This window comes from Crocodylus porosus, unplaced genomic scaffold (genome assembly GCF_001723895.1).
Source record: "Crocodylus porosus isolate Cpor-Errol unplaced genomic scaffold, CroPor_comp1, whole genome shotgun sequence".
In the NCBI taxonomy this organism is placed as follows: Eukaryota; Metazoa; Chordata; order Crocodylia; family Crocodylidae; genus Crocodylus; species Crocodylus porosus.
In genome coordinates this window covers 21,507,350-21,528,411 of record NW_017728949.1, presented here as the reverse complement: position 1 = coordinate 21,528,411, position 21,062 = coordinate 21,507,350, and the positions used below count along the sequence as shown (strand labels likewise).

The following is a 21,062-nucleotide window of genomic DNA, read 5'->3' as shown; positions in this document are numbered from 1 at the left end:
CACCCCTGGGCATGTAGTGGGGGATGGGGTGGCACTGGACTCAGCTTCCCAACAGCCTCAGCAGTGGCAGCTCATTCTAGCATCTGCTGCCAGTGTAACCGCCAGTGCTAGATTCAGCCCCCTGCCTGTGCACCCTGCACTCTGTACCAGAGGTGTCAGATGGAGCAGGTAGGTGGGTGGGCAGGTGGGGTCTCCATGAAGACTCGTCAGGATGCCCACCAAGCAGGGAGCAGCCTCTGGGAGCAGGCCAGGCAGTGGGGGCAGGATCACACAGTGATGATAGTGCAGGACCAGGGCCCAGGGCAGAGCCGTGATCCAGTTCTGTGTGGTGGGGAGTAGATCAGGGCTCTGCCCTGGGCTGTCATGATTTTTTGATCTCAGCCCCAGCCGTGCTTGCCCATCCTGCTCCCAGATACTACTCCCTGCCACCTGTGGCCCCACCCCATCTGCCCAGCTGAGCATGCCATGTCCCCTACCACCCTGCTCGCCTGCTCCATCCAGCATCCAGTGCTCTCTGCAGTGAATGTGGGGCAGTCGGGCCCGGGCTGGTCAGAATCAATTGCCACCCCTCTTCCACTATGCCATCCTGGATCAGCACCCCCACCAGCACCCACTGCACCGGTCCTGGTCAACTGTCCCTCTCCCCCTGGCCTGCAACAGCTCACCAAAAGTTCTCAAGTGGCTCTCCAGCCCAAATAATTGATCTAAATCAATGAGACAGACAGGGGGACTATCATAATCATCCTTGTTTTACAGATGGAGAAGTGAGGCCCAGAGAGACAAACCCCCACATCCTCGAAGATATCTATTAAATCAGTGGGATGGAGGTGGATAAATACTTTTTGAATATCTGGAACTAACTGATTTGCCCAAGGTCATGCAGGGAGTTTGTAGGAGAGTCAGGAGCTGAAGTCACATTTCCAGACCAGTGTCTTAACCACAAGTCCATCACCTTCTCTTCATTGTGTCTTTCAAGCACACCAATATGGGTGGATATTGGGAGAAGGAGGGTGAACCTAGGATGGTAACCTCTATAACCTCATTTTTCCTGGGCCTGGTGCCGGGGAGAGATGGGGAGTTGCTGTTGAGATGTTCAGAAAAGTGTCTTTAAAACAGAATGAGGATGCATTCATCTTCACCCTAGGTTGCCAGCCGGGAGCTAAATATCCCCATGTCAAGTATTCATGTTTGTGAAACAAACACAACAACAGTTCCTAATGCATGTGCTTCAGTAGGATCTGCTGGAACTGATGTCAATGGAATGGCAGTGAAGGTAAAGAGCAATCTCTTATTTTCAACTCCCTCCATTCATCAGGATATTTCCTGAAATTTAAACATGAGTAGTCTTGCTAAAATCATGCTTGAAACGACCTCTGTAGCATGACTGTTGGAGGCAGAGAATGAAAAACCTGATCTGTTTGTTTGTTTTTTGGAACAAACCTTCCTGAGAAAGCTTAGGTATTCTGCTAATCCCTCACTCTGTGTAATGAATACCTGTTAACCTGGATCTCACACTTACTGTTGTGCTGAGTCACACTGATTCCAGATCTTATTTTAAGATGTGAATCTATATAATTAAACTAACACTTCCTACTTTCTTCTTGGCCTTTCAAACTCAGTAAACTGGAGACCTGAATCTCTTTCCTATTTGTTTTAATGTATCCAATTGTATCCCTAGCCTGTGCTTTCAATTTATATGCAGACAGCCTTCAGACTCACCATAAAAACCACTATTCTTATCAAAGAAAAAAAAACTACAGGTATCTTAAATTCTGGGGGGAAAAAAACCAAATCTTTTGCAAACTCAAATGTATAGCCTCACTTGAAAAATAGCATTGGTTAAACTGCTTCAGCCTACATTGTGTATGCCACAGTGGTGGTGTATCCAGGCAAGAATGAACCTACCCATACCTTCCCCAACTATGTGCAGAGCTATGCTCCAAACCTGGAAGTACACTGTGGGGGATGCTTGGTCTCCAGGGGCCTTGAAAGTAGAAATTGGGAACTAGGCCTATGGTCAGCTGAGCAACCTCCTAATTTACCATCACTTCACCCAGTACGCTTGGTAGAAACATGTGGGAGGTTGTTCTGAGTTTTTGAAGGTAACCCATCTCAATTTATGAGATTAATGTGATTTCTTATAAATATTAAAAATGCCTGGCCCCAAAAGATTGGATTTAGGAAGAATCCGATTTTTTTTTCCCTCAGATTCACTCTGGAGGTGGTGCATTTGGGTGGCTGTAAGCAGTTAAGAGATGACAGAAGTCTTAGAAAAAGCTGATTGTTTGTGTTTAACAAGAAGACAGGTAGCGGTTTGAAGTTCAGTAGGGAATAATGACTTTCAGCTGCAAATGAGTGCTCTTCACAGTCCCAGCAGAAATGCCCTATTGTCCAGTGCCTGGCCCCATGCAATGGGATTTGCATTCAGAGGCATTGTCTACTGTGAGTGCCATAATGGCTACAGGGAAATGTAGCTAGGGTTCTACTAAATACCAACAAATATCTAATGATCTCTTTAGCACTATTTCACAAACTGTTCTCTTCACCAGGACGCTTGTCAGACCCTCCTGAAACGCCTGCAGCCCATTATAAGCAAGAATCCAAAAGGCACCTGGAATGACTGGGTAAGTGTTGTATGGGGGTGAAAAATCCATCTGGAGTATAAATTGAATTTAATATGTTTGCATATGCATGACCATCCTGAAACACACATTTTATGAGTACTTGCTATATTTCCTCTTTGCTTGGTCTCACTATACTCTTCAGAGTTTTCGTTCTTTTCCTTCTGCAAATGTGGTAGTTTCACAGATTTGGAGACAATACAAACCACAACGTACAGCAAATATTGGCTTGTGCACAAAAGGAGGAGCCTGACCTACCTTAGCTTGCTCTCCGGCACCAAACTTTGCAATAAGTTCTTCAGGACTTACATAACTGGTGACTTTGTGCCAGCTCTCTTAGGTTAAAAACAGATGTCACCCAGTAAAATAAATCAAGCTGTGACAGGATATATCCCACCACAGCTGATTTGCTTTATAGGATGAAATGTGTGTCGCCTGTTGTCCTACATCAGACAAGGGCCCATGTGGGACAACAGGCAATGAGTTCCCCTTGCCTGGGGATTCCCCACGTTCCTCACTACCCTGTACCTCCTTGCCAAGACCCAGGTTCCACACCAACACGTGCTTCATGCAGAGGCATGGGTCAGCATGGAGGCACAGTGGTACAGAACCCAGAGAACCACTGGCACCACATGCCTCCATGTTGGAACCCATGACTGCATGAAACGCGGTGAGTCCTGACAAGAAGGCACAGGGTAGTTTGGAGCTGTACAATTCCCAGCACCTAGTATCTCTATGCTGGGACCTCCACTGGGTCCCATGCTGACCCATGCTTCCTATGGAAGTATGGGTCAGCATGGGTCCCAGCATTGACGCGTGGGGCTCTGGGAATTCCTCAGGACTCACACTGACTCATGCCCGTATGTGAAGCACAAGGTCCCCACATGGGGGCATGGGGTGCAGGGAATTCCCCAGGACCCATGCCTGCACACTGGAATCCACACAGGTTTTCTTTTCTTCGGAGATGCACCCCTGAACTTCCAAGCAGGACTCGGTATGTACGAAACCCCAATCAAGCCCTTTAAGGCCCCAGAGCACTTGCCTGGGGCAGCTGGAGAGTGCAAGCTACCTGCACTCGTCCACCATAGAGCAAATTAACATTTGTCACAATAAAGTGGCACTACTATATTTACTCCAGTCCAGAACAAGGTTTTTCCCTCATTTAACATGAATGGGGGAAAAAAAGTCCCTTGTCTTAGAATCAAGTACAAGGTGGCAAAGAGACAAGCAGCTGCCCTGGCCCTGGGCCTGGCCCCAGCACCTGGGCCTGGAGCTGCAGCTGTTGCCTGTCCATGCCTCCTGCCTTCTCTGCACCCCATGCACATCCCCCTGCAGCCTTAGGCCCCTGTCTCCATCACCTCCCCATACTACTGCTATGGGTTGAGGCCATGGTCTGTGCCCCAGGCTGGAGCAGGGATGAAGCTCTTGCACCAGAGCAAGAGTACATGGAAGGATGAAAAAGAGGGGCAGGTGTAGTGCAGAGGCTGCAGGGAGGCAGAAGTGGCACAAAGGGGAGACAGGTGAGGTGGTGGCGGGAGGCTGAAGCTAGGTGGGCAGAAGTGGTACAGGGGGAGACAGGTAAGGGGGCACAGGGGCCTGGGGCTCTGGGAGAGGCAGGTAAGGGGCAGAGGCTGCAAAGGAAGCAGGCACAAGGGAGAGTAAGGGGGGGGGCAGAGACAGGAGGCTATTTGCCTCCCCACCACCTCCACATTGCCAACCCCCCTACTGCCTGCCCTCTTACTGCCTCTGCCACTGCTTGTCCCTGTACCACAGCTTTCCCCACTGCAACAGTGATGGGGTTGAATTATGATGCTCCTAGGATACTTAGATTCTGTACATGGAAAATTGTAACAAATTGCTACATTTTCCTTGTATAGAATCTAATTATTGGGGGGTCATCTTAAATTTAGGGCTATCTTCAGTTAATGTCTGTATGCAGTATTTACCTGAATGGTATGCATCTATCTAAAATCTGACTGGGTATATGTTAATGAAATGGGTTGATCATGAAGACTTCCTCCCTCCCAGCTAAGCAAAGGATTTATAATAAACTCAACAACTCTTTAACTAGGATCACCTTTCAGAGGTCATCAGTTACTGCTCTGGACAGTGAATTCTATTCCATATAGAATCATTTAAAATTAGGGTTGGAAGGGACCTCAGGAAGTCATCTAGTCCTACCCCCTGCTCAAAGCAGGACGATCCCCATATATATCATCCCAGCCACAGTTTTGTCTACCCAGGTCTTAAAAACCTCCAAGGTAACCTTAAGTCACCCGACGTCTCTGGGTAGCCTGTTCCAATGCTTTACTACCCTCCTTGTGAGAGTTTTTCCTAACATCTAACCCAAACTTCCCTTCATGCAACCCAAGACAATTCCTCTTTGTTCTGTTATCTGCCACCACTGAGAACAGTTTAGCCCTATCCTCTTTGGGACAGCTTTTAGCCTTTAGCCTCTTTGGATAGGGCTAAACTGTTCTCAGTGGTGGCAGATAAGGTAGGTGAAGACTGCTATTAAATCTGCCCTTAGTCTTCTCTTCTCTGGACTAAAGAAACCCAGTTCCCTCAGGCTGTCCTCAGAAGTCAAGTACCCGAGCCCCCCAACCATTTTGTTGCCCTCTGTTGGACTCTCTCCAATTAGTCCACAATCTTTCTGTAGTGAGGAGCCCAAAGCTGAACACAGTACTCCAGATGTGGCCTCACCAGTGCAGAATAGAGTGGAATAATCAATTCCCTCAATCTGCTGGCAACACTCCTACTAATTCAACCCAGTATGCATTAGCCTTCTTCACAACAAAGGCACACTGTTGACTCATATCCAGCTTATTTTTCACTGTAATGCCAGGTTCTTTTCTGTAGAGCTGCTGTTTAGCCGGTCGGTCCCCAATCTGAATTGTTCTGTCCTAAGTACAAGACTTTGCACTTGTCTTTATTGAACCTCATGAGATTTCTTTTGGTCTAGTCCTCCAATTTTTGGAGGTCTCTCTGAATCCTAGCTCAACCTTCCACTGTATCTACTACTCCTCCCAGTTTGGTGTCATCTGCAAACTTGCTGAGGGTGCACTCCATCCTAACTTCCAGATCATTGATGAAGATATTGAACAAAACCGGCCCCAGGACCAATCCCTGGGGCGCTCCACTTGATACCAGCTGCCAACTAGATATCAGGCTATTGATTACTACCCTTTGGTCCCAATGATCTAGACAGTTTTCTATCCACCTTACAGTCCATTCATCCAACCGGTATTCCCTTAGCTTGCTTGTGAGAATGTTGTGGGAGACAGTAGCAAAAGACTTGCTAAAGTCAAGATATAGCAAATCCACTGCTCTCCCCACATCTACTGAGCCAGTCATCTCATCATAGAAGGTAGTCAGGTTGGTCAGACATGAGTTATGGTAATGGGTTTCAGTTTGTTTGTGTTACTGTGGTCAAACACTTAGTCAGCAAAAACAAGGAAGAGTCTGATCTAATCCTTATACAGTGGAGGAAGACGAAGGCACTTTTGACAAGACCTCTGTGTTACTTACAGGAGGAAGTGGGAACTTCTTGACTTTTATCTTGTTTTCCCCTGATCCTGGCAGAATATTATAGTCCTAAAAATATCAAGTGTGAGTTTAGCCATACATGACACTTGCATTGCTCAAGTTTTAAATACGTTCCCTAATGATTATCATTAGAGTAGGACTGTCACACATGAAGTGTGTAAAATTGTTGATCAAAACAAAACACCGTTTAGACCTGGAATAAAGCTTTAGAAACTCTGATCACATTTGTCCTGCCTGAACAGCCTTCCTCATGTAAGACAGTCCAGACATTATTCTATTTTGATAGTGCTTTCTCAGCTTTCTGTTGGACACTTTGATTTTTAAATGCATATGTGTGAGTGCAAACTCCTTCTTATAGGATTCATTTACCCCAATGTCTTTTGTCTCTTTCAGGTTAAAGAAGCTTTTAAGCAAAGCATTAGTCTTTCAGCCACTGGGTACTTCAGGTAATGTATTTTTAGACCTCCCTAGGGTTATGGGTTTGAGAGATATGTCCCAATAAAACTGCAAGCATGAATTTTAGGAGTGGCTTTTAAGGATAATAACTCAAGCAGTGGAACTGGATGGACAGGACTGGACAGCAGCATTTTTTTATTGACAACTCGGATTTTTTTATTGGCCCTCGGCACTGTACTTGTAACTTTAAACTGGTCTTTTAGACATGGTTTCCTGGGTAGTCTCTGTCAGAACCATTCTGGGATTTTGTTATGAACATTTCTGGATTGGAGTGTTTTGTTTGGCATGTTGATTGCCTGACTATAATATGGACATGGTGACAGATCCCCAGAGGATGCAAATTAGCATAGCCCTGTTGACTGTCATGAAGCATTATTCTGGTGATTGCCCCATTATGATGTTTCCACTTTAAGTGATTTCCCACTTCTTGGTCATTAAGTTTATTGTAGTAATTCAGATATTGACAGAACAAACTAAACTTCTGTGATTTATGTGCACTCTGTTGTTTCAACTAGAGGCTATGATGGAAATATGGACTGGGAGAAGGGAGAAGGACAGCCATTTACATATTTTGTTTATGGAGCTGCTTGCTCAGAGGTTGCAATTGACTGTCTCACAGGAGATCACAAGGTAACCAGTACCTGTCACAACTCATGCATAGTGCAGAGGAGGTTCCACCAGTATTTCTTGTGTAGCCTTATTTTTCTACTGATATATGATCTGGGTTATAGTGCATTAAACACAGGAAGGATCTAAAAGAAGTAGCAATGACAGTTGAAGTCGATTGAAACTGTATAACCTGCTTACAATCATACCTTTGCTGGATTTGTAAAAATACCATGTGTTCAAATTTTATACTATGGCAGACACATGGCAGGCAGGATTTGTCTTTTTTCTTTTAGTGACTGCATTCAGACAAGTGACATTGCAGCTCTGTATTTTATTTCCAGTCTCTTAACCATCTGACATGGTAAAGACTCAACCCTGCAAATACATCCTACTCAACTTAGTGCTTGCTTCTGTGAGAAGGGTTCATGGTAGCTGTTAATACAGTGAACAGATTCCTTCAGTCTTTTGCACTGACTAATCACACTTAGGCTAATGATACTCCGAGTGCCTGTAGACATGTGGGGATACTGCTCTGACATGCTGTAATTACAGTGCATTGGAGCAGACTCAATTAATAAATTCTGCTGGATGGTGTTAATTAGCATGTCTCAGCAGTCTCCGTGTCTCATGTATTCAGTGTTCCCACACTACAAAATGTTGGCAGGGGCGCTTTAACTAAAGTTTGTCGAACAAGCTTTAAAGTGCCTCCACTGCCATTTTGAAGTGTGAGGCTTTGAAAACATGAGATGCTGTGGGCACTTTAATTAGAGCGGCTCTTGGAGCCATTCTACTTAAAGCGTCCTCACCCCCAGAAAATGTGTAAAGATGCCCTTTACCTCTGGAGAGACTGCCAAATAATAGCTCAGCATTGTGCATCCTGAGAGAGGTTTTATGAATCTGACTTTTGAGGGATGCTAATTCTAACCCTCAAAACCTCTTTGCCCACCCACCCATGCCTTACTTTCTATACTACATATTTGTATTTTATTAATAGAACCTCAGAACTGACATTGTTATGGACATTGGATGCAGCATAAATCCAGCAGTGGATATAGGGCAGGTACGTGCTAGGAATGTTATGCTGTCCAGTTCATACCGAGCAAGTGATTGTTGTCTTTCTTGGGCAGGGTGTCCTGGTCATCCTAGCAAAATTAAATTCATGTCACCCACATTGTAGATCATTTCATCAGGCAGAGAGGAGATGGAAAAGAATTTTGGCCCACTGACTTCAGGGAGGCCAGGATAGCACCCATAGTCCCTAGCAGCATGCTGCAGTGCATCCCACTTGCACCTCTCTGACCATTGCTGGCCTGGTTTCAAGCCCTAGGTTGGTCTGCAGTTTCCTGCTCACCTGTGTATTATGACTCTGATCAGCATCACTCATTTCCTAGGCATAGACTGTGGGGGTAAAGAGAGAGGATACCGCTTTCTCCTTCCCAGTAACCCCAGCAGCCCCAAGTTGGGGAGGGGGTGGGAAGTCAGGGATGGAAATGAGTGATCAAATAGGAAGAAGAATGTGCTTCAGAAACTTGGAGAAGAGCTAACTCTTGTCAAGGCCATATATGTCTTCCAATGTATAAAAAGATAAACTTTGTCATTTTTTGTTCCAAGATTGAAGGAGCCTTTGTTCAGGGCATTGGACTTTATACAATGGAGGAATTAAACTATTCTCCCAAAGGAGCCCTTTACACTCGGGGACCAGATCATTATAAAATCCCTGCAGTCTGTGACATCCCAGAACAGTTCAGTGTTTCCCTGCTGTCACCTTCACAAAATCCCCATGCAATCTATGGATCCAAGGTAAGGAAGCCAGACTCTGGGGCATTATGTTTATGTCTCCCAGATATAGTGATTTACACTAAATGAGCACATCTACATGTGCATTAAGGCACTTTTCCTAATGTGCATTAAATTTACTACCTCCAATGCACAGTAATAAATATGCACATTTTAAGTGACATATTTATTACTGTGCTCAGTAGCCTATTTTACTGCACATTAGCGTAATCACACATTTTTACATGATTCTTGAATGCACAGTTAAATAGGCTACTGTGCATGAAAGTGCACATGTAGACATGCTAAATGAATATCTGCTTGCACCAGCTAAGGATCTGACCCATTTTATGACCTATACCTCCATAATGCAAGATGCAGGGGATATTGCTCACTTAAAGCATGATGCTAACTGCTCTTTAGGTTGCTTAGATGTCAGGCTATTTAGAATTGAAGAATATAAAAAGACATGTTATAATACAATGGTGATAATATGTTATTTTTAAATTAAAAATTAGTGTTAGAATCAATAGTTACTTTTAGAACTATTTTTAGACATTCCTGAATAATTTTCAGAGGGACTTTCACTTGAAGAAAATTGCAGTTCTGATGCACAGAACAGTGGCTATCATCATGCTTCAAAGTGTGCATAGAAACCTTGTTTATCTTATTCTTTGATGTTCACATGGAGGGTTTCACCCTGGGCTCAAACCTGCTCTGTGAATGGTTGTATGTTATCTTTGATGGTTTGTTTCACTTCTATCTGCATTTTTTTAACCAAATGTTACTCTTTTAAGTTTGTAATGTTGTACTGAAGAGAAGTCAAAAGAGTCCTAATATCTGTAGCTAGCATTTGAAACCAGCCTGCTTAGATCCCTTAGGCAATCAGAAAACATAGTGTGGTCTAATTCTGCTTCTGAATCAGTGGAAAATACTCATTGACTTCCACAGAACAAGATCGGGCCTCATTTTGCTCAGTAATTTTTTAAGGCTTTCATTTAGCCCCCCACTATTGACAATACATTTCCTCCTTTAATATGTTCATAGAGAATATCTATGTGACCCCCTGTGTTTTCTGTCAGGGTGTGGGTGAGGCAGGGTTGTTCCTGGGATGCTCTGTATTCTTCGCTCTAAGGGATGCAGTGGCCTCTGCACGAAAGGAGAGAGGATTACCAGGGCCCTTCGCGCTGAACAGCCCCCTGACGCCTGAGCGGATTCGAATGGCCTGTGCTGATGACTTTACCCAGATGGTAATGGGGCTTTACTTTTTGAGAGTTTCTGTTTAGCTGCTGCCTGTTCCTTTTGGTATCTTGGGCCCAAAATTTTTATAGTTCACCAGGACATAATTGAAGTGCAATAGAAACATTCTGCTTGTTTTTAATGATTCTTAAATTTAAATTCTTATATAATTTAAAATACCTATCAGCGGATCTAGTCCATGCAAGCCATTCGAGTCAGTGGCATTAAGGATTTTCATTTTAATTATTCAGATTACATATCCGTTAATGGCCTGGCCTGGCCTGCCCTTACCCGTCCTGTCCTGCCCCTCGTACAACCTGCTCCCACTCATTTCTTCCCACACACCTGTGTTTTATGCCTTCTACAGCTACACTAGCCTCTTTTTCTGTACACTGAGGACTTACTCCAGTCAGCTGTGCACACCTGAGCAGCTGCTGAAATATGGATGGAGCAGATTGTCTGTCTTTTGTGTGAACTAGAAAACCTGAGAGCCCATTCAGAGAGTTTTTGCCTTGTATTTGTATGCTTGATGTGGGGTATAGAAATGGTGGTGAGTCGGCCCCCATACTTGCAGCTCTGTGAAATTCAACTTGCATCTTGGAGCTTGGGCAGAGGGTAGGGCCATTAGTGCAGGGACCATGGTCCTTGGCATGACATGTCCCCTCCCTCCTGCCCCCTTCATCCCTATCATCTGCCTGCTTATCAACACAGCACTGATAGGTTTGCCAACCTCCTGTAGACCACCCTGGCCAGTAAAATACATAGAGGCATTTGATGCCTAATCCATGTAAATTCAGCAGGGGCTAACTATGAGAGGTGCAATGATATGTTGAAGGTACTGGTTAGAAATGGTTGTAACAAGCTCTTTCTAACTGCATGTCATTAACAGAATCACTTATATGACTTCTTGTTCATTTTGTTAGATTGTGAAAGATCAGCCTGATTCCTTCAGTCCTTGGGCCATCTCCATATGAAGACAATCCAAATCTCATACCCAGCTTGAGTGAAATACGATGATAGTTTTTTGATCAGATGTAGTCCTCTACCTTAGTAATCAATACACGTTTTAACTAAAAATACATAGTCCTGTATCCAAATAAGAAGCTTGCCATCCCCTCTCCTTTAATGCATTCTTCCTCCTGATTGTTCTTAATGCATTTAGCTGTACTGCTGCATACTCCACGGCTACAGTTTATTCCTAGAAACACATGTAAATAGTCCAGAGAGTTTTACTCAATAATCACTACTCATCTTTTACCCAGGGAGATCTGCTGAAACGTACCTGCAGGAGAGAAGGGGTGTGTTAATGTAGTATTGGATATTGATTTAATTTTACTCACCCAATGCAACATTTGAAAGCTTCAAATAAGTGATAATTTACACTTTTACCGTGCAATAAAAGATCTGCATAGACCCTGATATCCATGGGGTCCACCACAGGATTCTTCTGATCACAAACTTGAGACAAGAAGATGTAGTTTCTTGCAAAAAAACTGCTGTGGATATTGTTCATACAAACCCTTGGGTACTTGAAAGTCAAAGGATGTAACTGCCTTTTGTTTCACCCATGCAGATCCACTTCAGTCACTATGGCTGATTTACAGGAATGACTAAAAAGTTGCAAGGATGACTGTGCTCTTATTTCTTTTGGAGACTTTTATTTTCTTGTGCTATTTCCCAAAGTCTTCTTGGCCCAGTGTAAAAACTTGTTTGATTTCATTGAGCTTTGGATCAGGTCCTTGATGAGGTGGTCTCTGAAAGTGGTACTGAAGAGTGCCATTGCATACTACACTTAGGAGTATATTGGATACTAGGCCTGTGCAAAGTGGCTAGTATTCACTTCAGATTCGGATTCGGCCAATTCGGGGGACAATGATGTGATTTGGTGATTCAAATCACTGTCCCAATTTGATTCAGCTGAATCTGATTTGGAGATTCGGCTGCTGCCAAATCTCTGAATCGCCTGGGCTCATCCCCCAGCCACTCTCCCAGCCCTGCAATGGCTGTCCTGCCACCCCAGCTCCCAGCACTTTGATAAAAAAAAAATTTTGACTCACCTGCCCCCCCCCCCAAAAACTGTGGACTTACCCATTCCTACCCAGTGGGGAGTGATCCCCACTGCCCCCTGCTGCCCCGTGCCATGTAGGCCTTCCACGAGCCCCCCGAAGCCCCAAGGCAGCCATGTGGGGGCTGGGGGAGCAGGCAGGGCATGGGGGCTGGCAGGGGTCCCCCCATGGTCCTGCCCCCCTCCTCTGCCCCCCTACTTACCAGCTCCAAGTCTGGCTCCAGCTCCATGCTGCAGCAGGCGGGGACTGTCTGAATCTCCAAAGCTCTCTGAATCTTTCCCAAAGATTCAGAGAGCTTCGAATTGATTTGGACCTTTTTATTGGTCCCCTATTTGATTTGGAATTGAAGATTCGGCCACCAAATCTCTTCCAAATCAAATCAGCACATGAAGGTTCACACAGCCCTATTGGATACGTGTAAGTGGGTTACTTAGCCTACTGGCTCCTGCAGGCTGGCTTTGCTTCCTGAGGAGCTCTGCAGCAAGTATTCCCAAATGAAAGCACAGTCTTTGAACAGCAGGCAAACAAATCAACAAACAAGACCCTTCAACCCTGTCCCAGGCACAAGGAGGAGACTCTGGCTCTAGCCCCACCACAGCTAGGGCCCTCCCTAGTAGCAAGCTTGTTCAGCTCACAGCTTGTCTCCTGCTTGAAAACTGCTCTTTCAGACCGTTTTCTCTCTTCCCTGGGATTTTAAGCTCCCTCATTATCTAAATGTTCTACAGCCAGGTTTCCACAACAGGGCTACCTGACCCTTCTTAAAGGGCTAGAAGAGAAGTGGGCTTTAGTCTTTTATTGCAAGTACATATTTTTCTAACAAGCAGATGCACATCATAGTAGAACACAAGGATTAGCATTTTGGTTTTCTAATACTGCACAGGGTACACTGGGGTAAAACAATGCCCAAATTTAAAAATAGTTTGTAGAGTTTAAAAGAGAAAAAAGTATCACTGTGCCTTGATGCATCAGAGGCTAATCAAGATAAATTTTCATTATGCTTGAGATTTGGACGTAAGAGAAGACCAGCAAACAATCCAGCCTGTAACGAAGTTCATTTATATTTGGTATTGAAAGGACCCAAATAACAAAATCCCCTCCAGATTTTTACACCATCCTCAAAGTTGAACGCATCAAGAATATTGGCTTCAACTCTTCTAAGACTGTGAAACTGAGATTCCAATTCTGAACACTCCTGAAGCATGTTGGAATTAAGGTTTTGGCGGCTTTTTTGGGATTTACCCCTAATATATAGTTTACTTTATTTTGCAGGTGAATCATTAGTTGTCTTGATATTTTTGGGCAATTATTTGGGCAGCAATGAAAGCAAGCAACAGGGTAATTTTTAAAGTTTGGTATGTGGTTTCAGTGCCCCAGTATGCTAATGATTTCTCAGCCAAGGGGTAATGATAACAGAAGACTACCTCCAACTACTCTGTGAATTTGCTGCACACTGTTCTGTCCTAACCTTTCAGCAAGTCAAATTGCCCTGAACTACCTGGTCTGCCATTTGCAGTTAAAGTAAATGACTCAGGGTGGTTTGTTCACACACCCGTTGCATTATTGTTTCTTCTCTAGTTGTCCCCAAACCAATTGTCAGATACTATATCTGTGACTAAAGCATGGCTATAAGCCAATCATTTCTGCACTTGCAATTAAAATAAGATTTCTCTATTTTTGTTTTTTGCATGCATGCACTACTGTTTCTCTACAGTGTATGCATGGTTTCTGTATCCTTCCTGGATGGGCGTGTTACTTCCTTTACTGCACTGTGGTATTATTTCTTCCCTTCCGTATATCATAAGGAATTCAGTTAATCACATTATCCATGAATGTATTTTCCCACATTCATTTTCTATCTGCTTTGATCTTAGTTCATTCCACAGGCTTTGCAGGGAGAAACCCACCAACAATCCCCATTCCAGGAAGTACATGAAGGTACCTAACGAATCCCAGACAGCATTGGAGATGGGAAGGGGTGTGGTGAAAGTAGGTGATAGAAACTCTGTGTTGATGTGTCCTGAGTAGCATCGCCTTAGCAGGAGTGCTGTGCAGATCCTGAGAAGTTTAAATCTTGAGTCGTTCTAGCACAATCCATCTGGGAAGGAATTGGGATACCTCTGTTTACCCTGTCTGGGCATGGAGTCTCCACTGTAGACATCAGTGCCAGTGCAGGGATAAACTGTTTGTACCTGCCAAGGGGTTGGGGTATCAAATTGCATTATCCTTCATCAATTATAGGATCAGCTCATCTGGTTTTTAGTATTTGTCATTCTTAATAAAGGTTATGTCCTGTTTTATTACCAATGTACACTGTGTGTTTGTTGCCTGACTATTTAAAAATCTGCATGAGTAACAGGGAGCCTAGGGTTCCTGTTACTTTAGGGGAGAAACAACAGCTGGGAGCCTCAGGTGGGGAAGGCTGCTCATTAGGTGTTACAGAAGAGCAGCTCCCCAGGGATTTATAGGCTATGAGTGCCTTTTGCAGGGCTGGCTGCCCTGCAATAGTGTGACAGAGTAGAGCCCTGCATAGGAGACAAGGTAGCGTTACGCAGCCAGGCAGCAGCAGTAAGCTGCCCTAGAATTAAGCCAACAAGCCTAAGTAGAAAACACCTGTGAGTAGCTGGGGGAGCCACATTACCAGAAAGGGACAGGGCCTATGAGGCACATAAACCCAGGGCCTGATTCAGGATGGTCAGTTTAGACCTAGAGGCTGAAGGGGGAAGATCTTTGTAGAGAGTTGGCTGCGACTAAGTGACTGAGATCCAGCTATGCCTGAGAACAGCGAGTAAGGAGCTGAGAGGTGGCAGGGGACTAGGACCCAGGATAAGCAGGGGTTTTAGTATAAAGCCAGTAAGCTAAGAGTTTAGTTATAGCCAGAGTGTTTATGTCTTTTGTTTATGTTTTAACTGGCAGTTTGGGTTGGGACTATTAGGGATGAGAGAAGGTCCCAGTAGTGCCAGAGACACACAGTGATGCTTGTGTTCACATTAACCATTCATTGCATAAAATACAGTCCTGGGCATGTTCTTCCATCAGAGTGTGTTTGTGGGGGAGGGCGGGCGGAGAGTGAAGCGTGAGCCAGCAACTGGCTGCCCAAAACAACCAAGACATAGATCTTTCTGGATAGGCCCAGAAGCACACATTTAGGCACCCAGGGACTTCTCAAAATTTAGGCAAACATATCTATAGTGGCAGCTGGACAACACTGAGCCTTTTGGTAGACTTAACTCCTTAACCCCTGGCAAATGGTAAATGTTACTTAAAACATGATTAACTGATCAGGTGACTTTGACTCCCAGGTGTGGAGCTGCATTGGAGCCCATGACTCTGATGTGCCTATAGCTGGAAGTGGCTGCTATTCCCCAGAGGCTGGGACCACAGGTCAACTGATCTGTGCTCCCAGCCTCCACTATGTTCAAGGCTGGGAGCAGGACTCATTTGCTGTTGCAAGCAATTCTTTTTTCCACATTGCTTGCAACAGCTTTATTTGGCATGGAGACAGCTTTGGGCGAGCTCTCACCATAAGAGAATGAGGAGCAGCCACAAACAATAGTTTTCTTCCATATTTATACACTTTGGTTTATACTTATTAACATTTACCCTGCCTTGTTTCATAGTTTCATAGTTTCTAGGGTCGGAAGGGACCTGAGCAGATCATCTAGTCCGACCCCCTGCCATGGCAGGAAAGAGTACTGGGGTCAAACGGTTCATCTAACCTCCTCTTAAAGACCCCCAGGGTAGGAGCCAGCACCACTTCTCTTGGAAGTTGGTTCCAGACCCTAGCCGCCCTGACCGTGAAGTAGCGCCTCCTGATATCTAACCTAAACCTACCCTCTGCCAGCTTGTGACCGTTATTCCTGGTCACTCCTGGCAGTGCTTGGGGGAACAGTGACTCCCCCTCTGGTTCCACCCATTTCTCCTTCCATCTCAAGCTCCACCTCTGTTTACTGTTTGTTTCATTAAGATGGAATTGTGTGTGCATTTCATTCATTTACATGTCTTTTTGCTATGAGTGCATGTCTAAGACCTTGACTCCTTTTCTTCAGTCAATAGGTGGACTTTGAACAAAACCTGGAAGCTTCTGGAGGCTTCTTCACCAATCACCATTTACCTTTTTGCATATGTTCATCTTGGATTCTGTTACCAATTACATGTTGTTTTCCACATTCCAGTCTGTTTTTCTGTCTCAAGTTGTACCATCTTCCGCCCTTTTTGGGCCCCTGTATTTTATCTCACTCCTTACTGTAGCTGGTTCACAGCACACAGGCTCACACAGACTCGCTGCTTTTTCCTCAAAAAAATGGCTAACACAGTTAAGATGGTTTCTTATCATAAGCAAATGGTGGCTTAACTATCATTCTGCCTTGTGGTCAGCAGCTCTGCTAGGCCACAGGTCATGCCTTGTATTCAGCTGCAAATCCAATGTTCCCCAATAATCCAAATTATTGTTACCCTAACAGTGGTGCCTAACTCTTTTGCTGGCTCTGGCCCTTTCTCTTCTTTGCTGTGTCTCTGAATGTGTGCTGCAGTACATACAACATGGTGGGAATGTCTACATGTGAATGTAAGTGCACATAAATTTAATGTGCATTAAGCGTTTTTTTGGCAAGTGTCTACATGTGGCGGGACTTGAGACTAGCTTTAATCCCAAGTCACTCAAGCCCTGCCATGTGCCCCTGTGACCACTGAGAGGGAGCTCCAGCCTCCGAACACATGGCTGATAACACTTGGCAGCTAGAGCCAGCTGCCAGCACTTGGCAGCCATCTGGAAAGCACACCCTCTGCACTGTGACCTCTGGGCTGATGCTTCTAGTATCAGAAGAGCAGTGTGGCAGAGACACAAGCAGCACATGCCTGCTTTGCTCCTGCTGCAGTTGCACTTCCCAGCCCTGGCTGCCCCAGCTTCTGGCCCTAGCACCCAGGGCTGCCACAGATGTTCTGTTCACCCACCACCATTCCACGTGCCTGCTGCTTGGCCAGCTTGCACCCTCCAACTTCCCCACCTGCTCTGGCCACCTGCTGGATGAATGGTACATGGCCTTCGGGGGCCTCCGGGATGCCACCGCCAGGACTGCTGTTGCCCTCCTGTCTCACCAGCCCCACTGCCTCTGGGCCTGCTGCACCAGCCAGGATTGGTGGCAACGCATTGTGCTGTAGGAATAGGATAATGACCAGTGGGTCAGAACATTCTGGATGACCTGGGCCACTTTTGAAGACCTGCTACACCAGCTCCAGCCCCACCTGGAACCACCAGGACATGGAGGTGCACCCAATCATCTCTGTTGACACCTGCCTGCCCCATTGCCCCATTGCCCACACTCCCCCACCCCCTACCCACCCCCCCTGTGACAGTGCTACACATCTCTACCCTCCACTGCCAAGGACGACATCACTGCCAGCATCAACACCTTCCTTGGGGTGTGAGTGGCCTCTGCCCACCGAGCTGTGGGGATGTGGGCTGCTCAATAACATTTTGAACAGTGTCCTGCCTCTGCATCCTGTGGGGGGAACCTGGATCCTGGGTAGTATGGCTAGGCTGGGCACAGAGCAGGGGCAGGGGTAGGGCTGGGGATTGGGAGGGCCCTCCCCCAGTGCAGGATTTACCACATGTCCAGGGCTGGCAAGGCTGGCAGCTTGGTGTGGGGCTCCCCATGAGTGATAGTGTTTAGCTGTGCCCAGTGCCCATGGCCTGCAGTGTGTGGTAGGCCAGTGCTCAGCCAAAGACACCCCTCTAGGGAGCAGCTGGCAGCCAGCCATGACATGGCGGAGACAGCTGCTCCTTGTGGCAGGGTGTGTGGCTGGACTGAGAGCAAGTCAGCTGCTGGGAAGGACTCCCTGAGATGCCAGTGGATGCAGCAGCCAGGGAGGTGGGTGGGATGGGGGCTGAAGGCCCAAGGTCCCTTCCTCTGGTGACGCATCACTGGAGTCACCAGGATGGGTTGCAGGCAGGGGCAAGGGCAGGTTGCCCCTGCTGGTGGCACTTGCAGGGGTGTGGTCTGTCTCTGGGGGAACCAAAAAGTGAGTCAGCTCCTACATGTCTTCTGGGCATGACTGGACCAATAAATTGAAGTCAGCCGTGACCACCCACTGTGCCCACAAGACCTTCACCTTCACACAGCACTGCTGCACCATCCAGGAGTGGCCTTGTACATGCATCCTAGCTGAAATGGCCTCATAAATGTGGGCATTTCACAGCCGTCCACCTGAGAACTGCCTCTGGACTTTGGCCCCACCCCAGAGCGCCACAAGGTGACATTCCTTCTTGAGGGTCCTATTGGAGGCCTGGGTGCTCAGGATGGGCATGGACAGAGCTGGGCCCCAATGGGCATCATATGCTGGACATGATCCCCATGCCATCTTTCTGCCTATGCCACAGCTGTCCCTGTGATGTTGGCCCTGGCTGGATGCCAGCAGCACCATGGATAGGGACATGGCCAGGGCAGGGTGCCATTTGGCAGAGGCATTTCTCTACAGTGCCTACAAAGAGACAGAGCTGGGGTTGAACAAGAGCAGGGAGCAGGTGCTGGCCCTGCTGCCACAGAGAATAGGGCCAGCAGCCCTGAGAGGATTCTCAGGGTTGGGCAAGAGACACAGCAGGCTGCAGCCCTTTGCAACACTCACCTGTGGCCAAGGAGCAACTCTGGTTAGGAGACAGGATGAGCAGAGGCTTCCTGGGTCCCGTCCAGGGGGCACATAGGGCCTGATGGGCTCCTGTAGACTGCACTGGCTTCTTTAGGCTTTCTGTGCTGTGCACCCAAAGGCACAAAATGCCAAGCCATCTGGGACTTGATTTTCCACAAGGAAAATCCAGCAGACTTGAACTGGCTAATAGTTCACCACATGCCCCGAGTGAGGATGTGGAAATACAGAGAGGGGTGAGGGAGTAGCCCCAACTACCCCAGGGAAAGCTGCCAAGATGAAAGCAAAACCACTGACAACTTCCTTTGGCATTGCCCGTATGCTAAGGGAGTGTGGAAAAACGTAAGCCAGCTCCGCAATGAGGTGACGGGTAAGGCTGATGACAAGGGAGGCAGCACTGTACGGACACCTGACAAAACAGCAGGGGTCCCTGACAACCCACTTCAACCATTGTGTATCCTGCATCAGGAGTGCTCTGTGGCAATGCAGGAACTTCCTGATGTACAAACAAATGGAGCTTGAGGAAACAGACTGGGTTAAAACGTTCCTAAGCGAACTTCAGTCCTACTACAAGAATGAGGTGGGAGAGGATGGAGAAGACACAGCCAACTCCACCTGGAAAAGGGACACTTGGCACAGGCTGTTCAAGGACCCCCAGGATGGGAAAAGGACAGGGAGAACAAAAGGACAAGGATGTTCCTGGACCCAGAGACAGCGAGGAAGACAGCAGCAGGATCATCATCATCAGAAGTGACAGAGACAGTGACAAGGACAGGGAATGAACTGAGAATGTAAACCCCAAATTGGGGCTTGGACTAAGGGACTGCGATTGGGTTGGGGAAGGTCAGTGGGTGGGTGCGCAAGGGCGCAGAGGAATGGGTGCATTTATTGTAATGGGAGTGCGGTTTCTTAATGTGGTTTAAGGTGTGTAATGGAAAGTTTTATGCTAAAAGATGTATATATATAACTGTATCTATATAACTAATATATATATATATATATATATATATACATCCCACCGCCCCCCCCCCCCAAAAAAAGACTAGCCTGCAGCAAGGGGCTGCTAGAGAGCAGCCCAGCCCTACAGGAGGAGAGGAGCCTGAGACTGGGCTCTGGCTGGCCCCCTTGTGGCTGGGCAGACCCAGCACTAAAGTCCCTGTGTTAATACATATTAACACATCTACATGTGTGTTAATGTACCTTAACTAATCACACCTAAATTTGATACTTGCTTTATGCAGGTATCAAATTTAGGTGGAATTAGCTGAAATTCTCCATTTTTGAGGTGCATTAAGGGTACACATATGTAGATGCATGCCCTTAATGAGCCTTACATCAGGCTAATGCACATTAAATGTGCACATGCAGAGCACCCAATGTGTAGATTCACGCAGCATCAGTTTCAAGAGGATGGGTGGATAGCCTGTCATCTGGCAATTAGACCACTCGACAAACAGGCAGGGGATAAGTATGTCACCCTCTTTTCGGATAAAGAGGAAATTGACTGCATGTCTCATTGTCTTGGGTAAGTGCTCTAACCAGAAATTTTTAAGAGGTTAGATAAATATTTGTCTACGATAGGTTAGATACAGATGATCCTGCCTTGAGCAGTCAGTTGCTCAAGACTAGAGGACTTCCAGCTCTACTTCTTCATGATTCTATGACTTAGACACCTTTATTTTGCCTAAGGCCTGCTTAGGTAACAAAGTCCTTTAGCAGGTGGATCAAAATACAAAATGAGTTATGTCTATCAGCTTAAGTCCAGATCCTTCACCAGAGAGGAGTGTTTGAGGAATGACCTTGATGCTCAGTCTAAAAAGAACACAATCTTAGAATATATCAGCTTCTGGACTAGCTCACCAGGAAAGACAAGTGCTCGCATAGTTTCTGAAGGTGCAGGCAGGGCAGTTCCTTTCAGTTTATCTCAGTTTGTGACAGAAGCATGATTTATAAAATAAACCCAAAGATTTTGAACAGAAATTCAGTGTTAAAAATATGCTGACCTGTTGTGGTCTTTCTGAGATCTTTGCAACAGAATTGCTCTATTATGTTTCCATAGTCAAAAAAATGTGAAAACCAAGAGCTTGCATTTTCTGAGAGATGCTTGAGT

General features: G+C 46.0%; 1 protein-coding gene across 3 annotated transcripts in view; it reads left to right on the top strand.

Moving 5' to 3' along the window:
• LOC109322941 (aldehyde oxidase-like) overlaps window positions 1–14,621 on the top strand; it is a 77,849-nt gene extending 63,228 nt beyond the window's left edge. Inside the window, exons 28-36 of one of the 3 annotated variants that reach the window (XR_002104513.1) lie at window positions 1,145–1,273; window positions 2,550–2,624; window positions 6,561–6,613; window positions 7,139–7,253; window positions 8,227–8,292; window positions 8,844–9,032; window positions 10,091–10,258; window positions 11,171–11,457; window positions 14,185–14,545. Coding sequence is in view for 2 of the 3 variants with exons in the window: in XM_019554239.1 (XP_019409784.1) it covers window positions 1,145–1,273; window positions 2,550–2,624; window positions 6,561–6,613; window positions 7,139–7,253; window positions 8,227–8,292; window positions 8,844–9,032; window positions 10,091–10,258; window positions 11,171–11,221 (846 nt within the window). In the remaining variant the exon portion in view is untranslated. Of the gene's footprint in view, window positions 1–1,144; window positions 1,274–2,549; window positions 2,625–6,560; window positions 6,614–7,138; window positions 7,254–8,226; window positions 8,293–8,843; window positions 9,033–10,090; window positions 10,259–11,170; window positions 11,947–14,184 lie in introns of those variants that run through there. The other 2 variants (XM_019554239.1, XM_019554240.1) reach the window with 2 other exon arrangements.
• The last annotated feature ends 6,441 nt before the right edge of the window (window positions 14,622–21,062 follow it).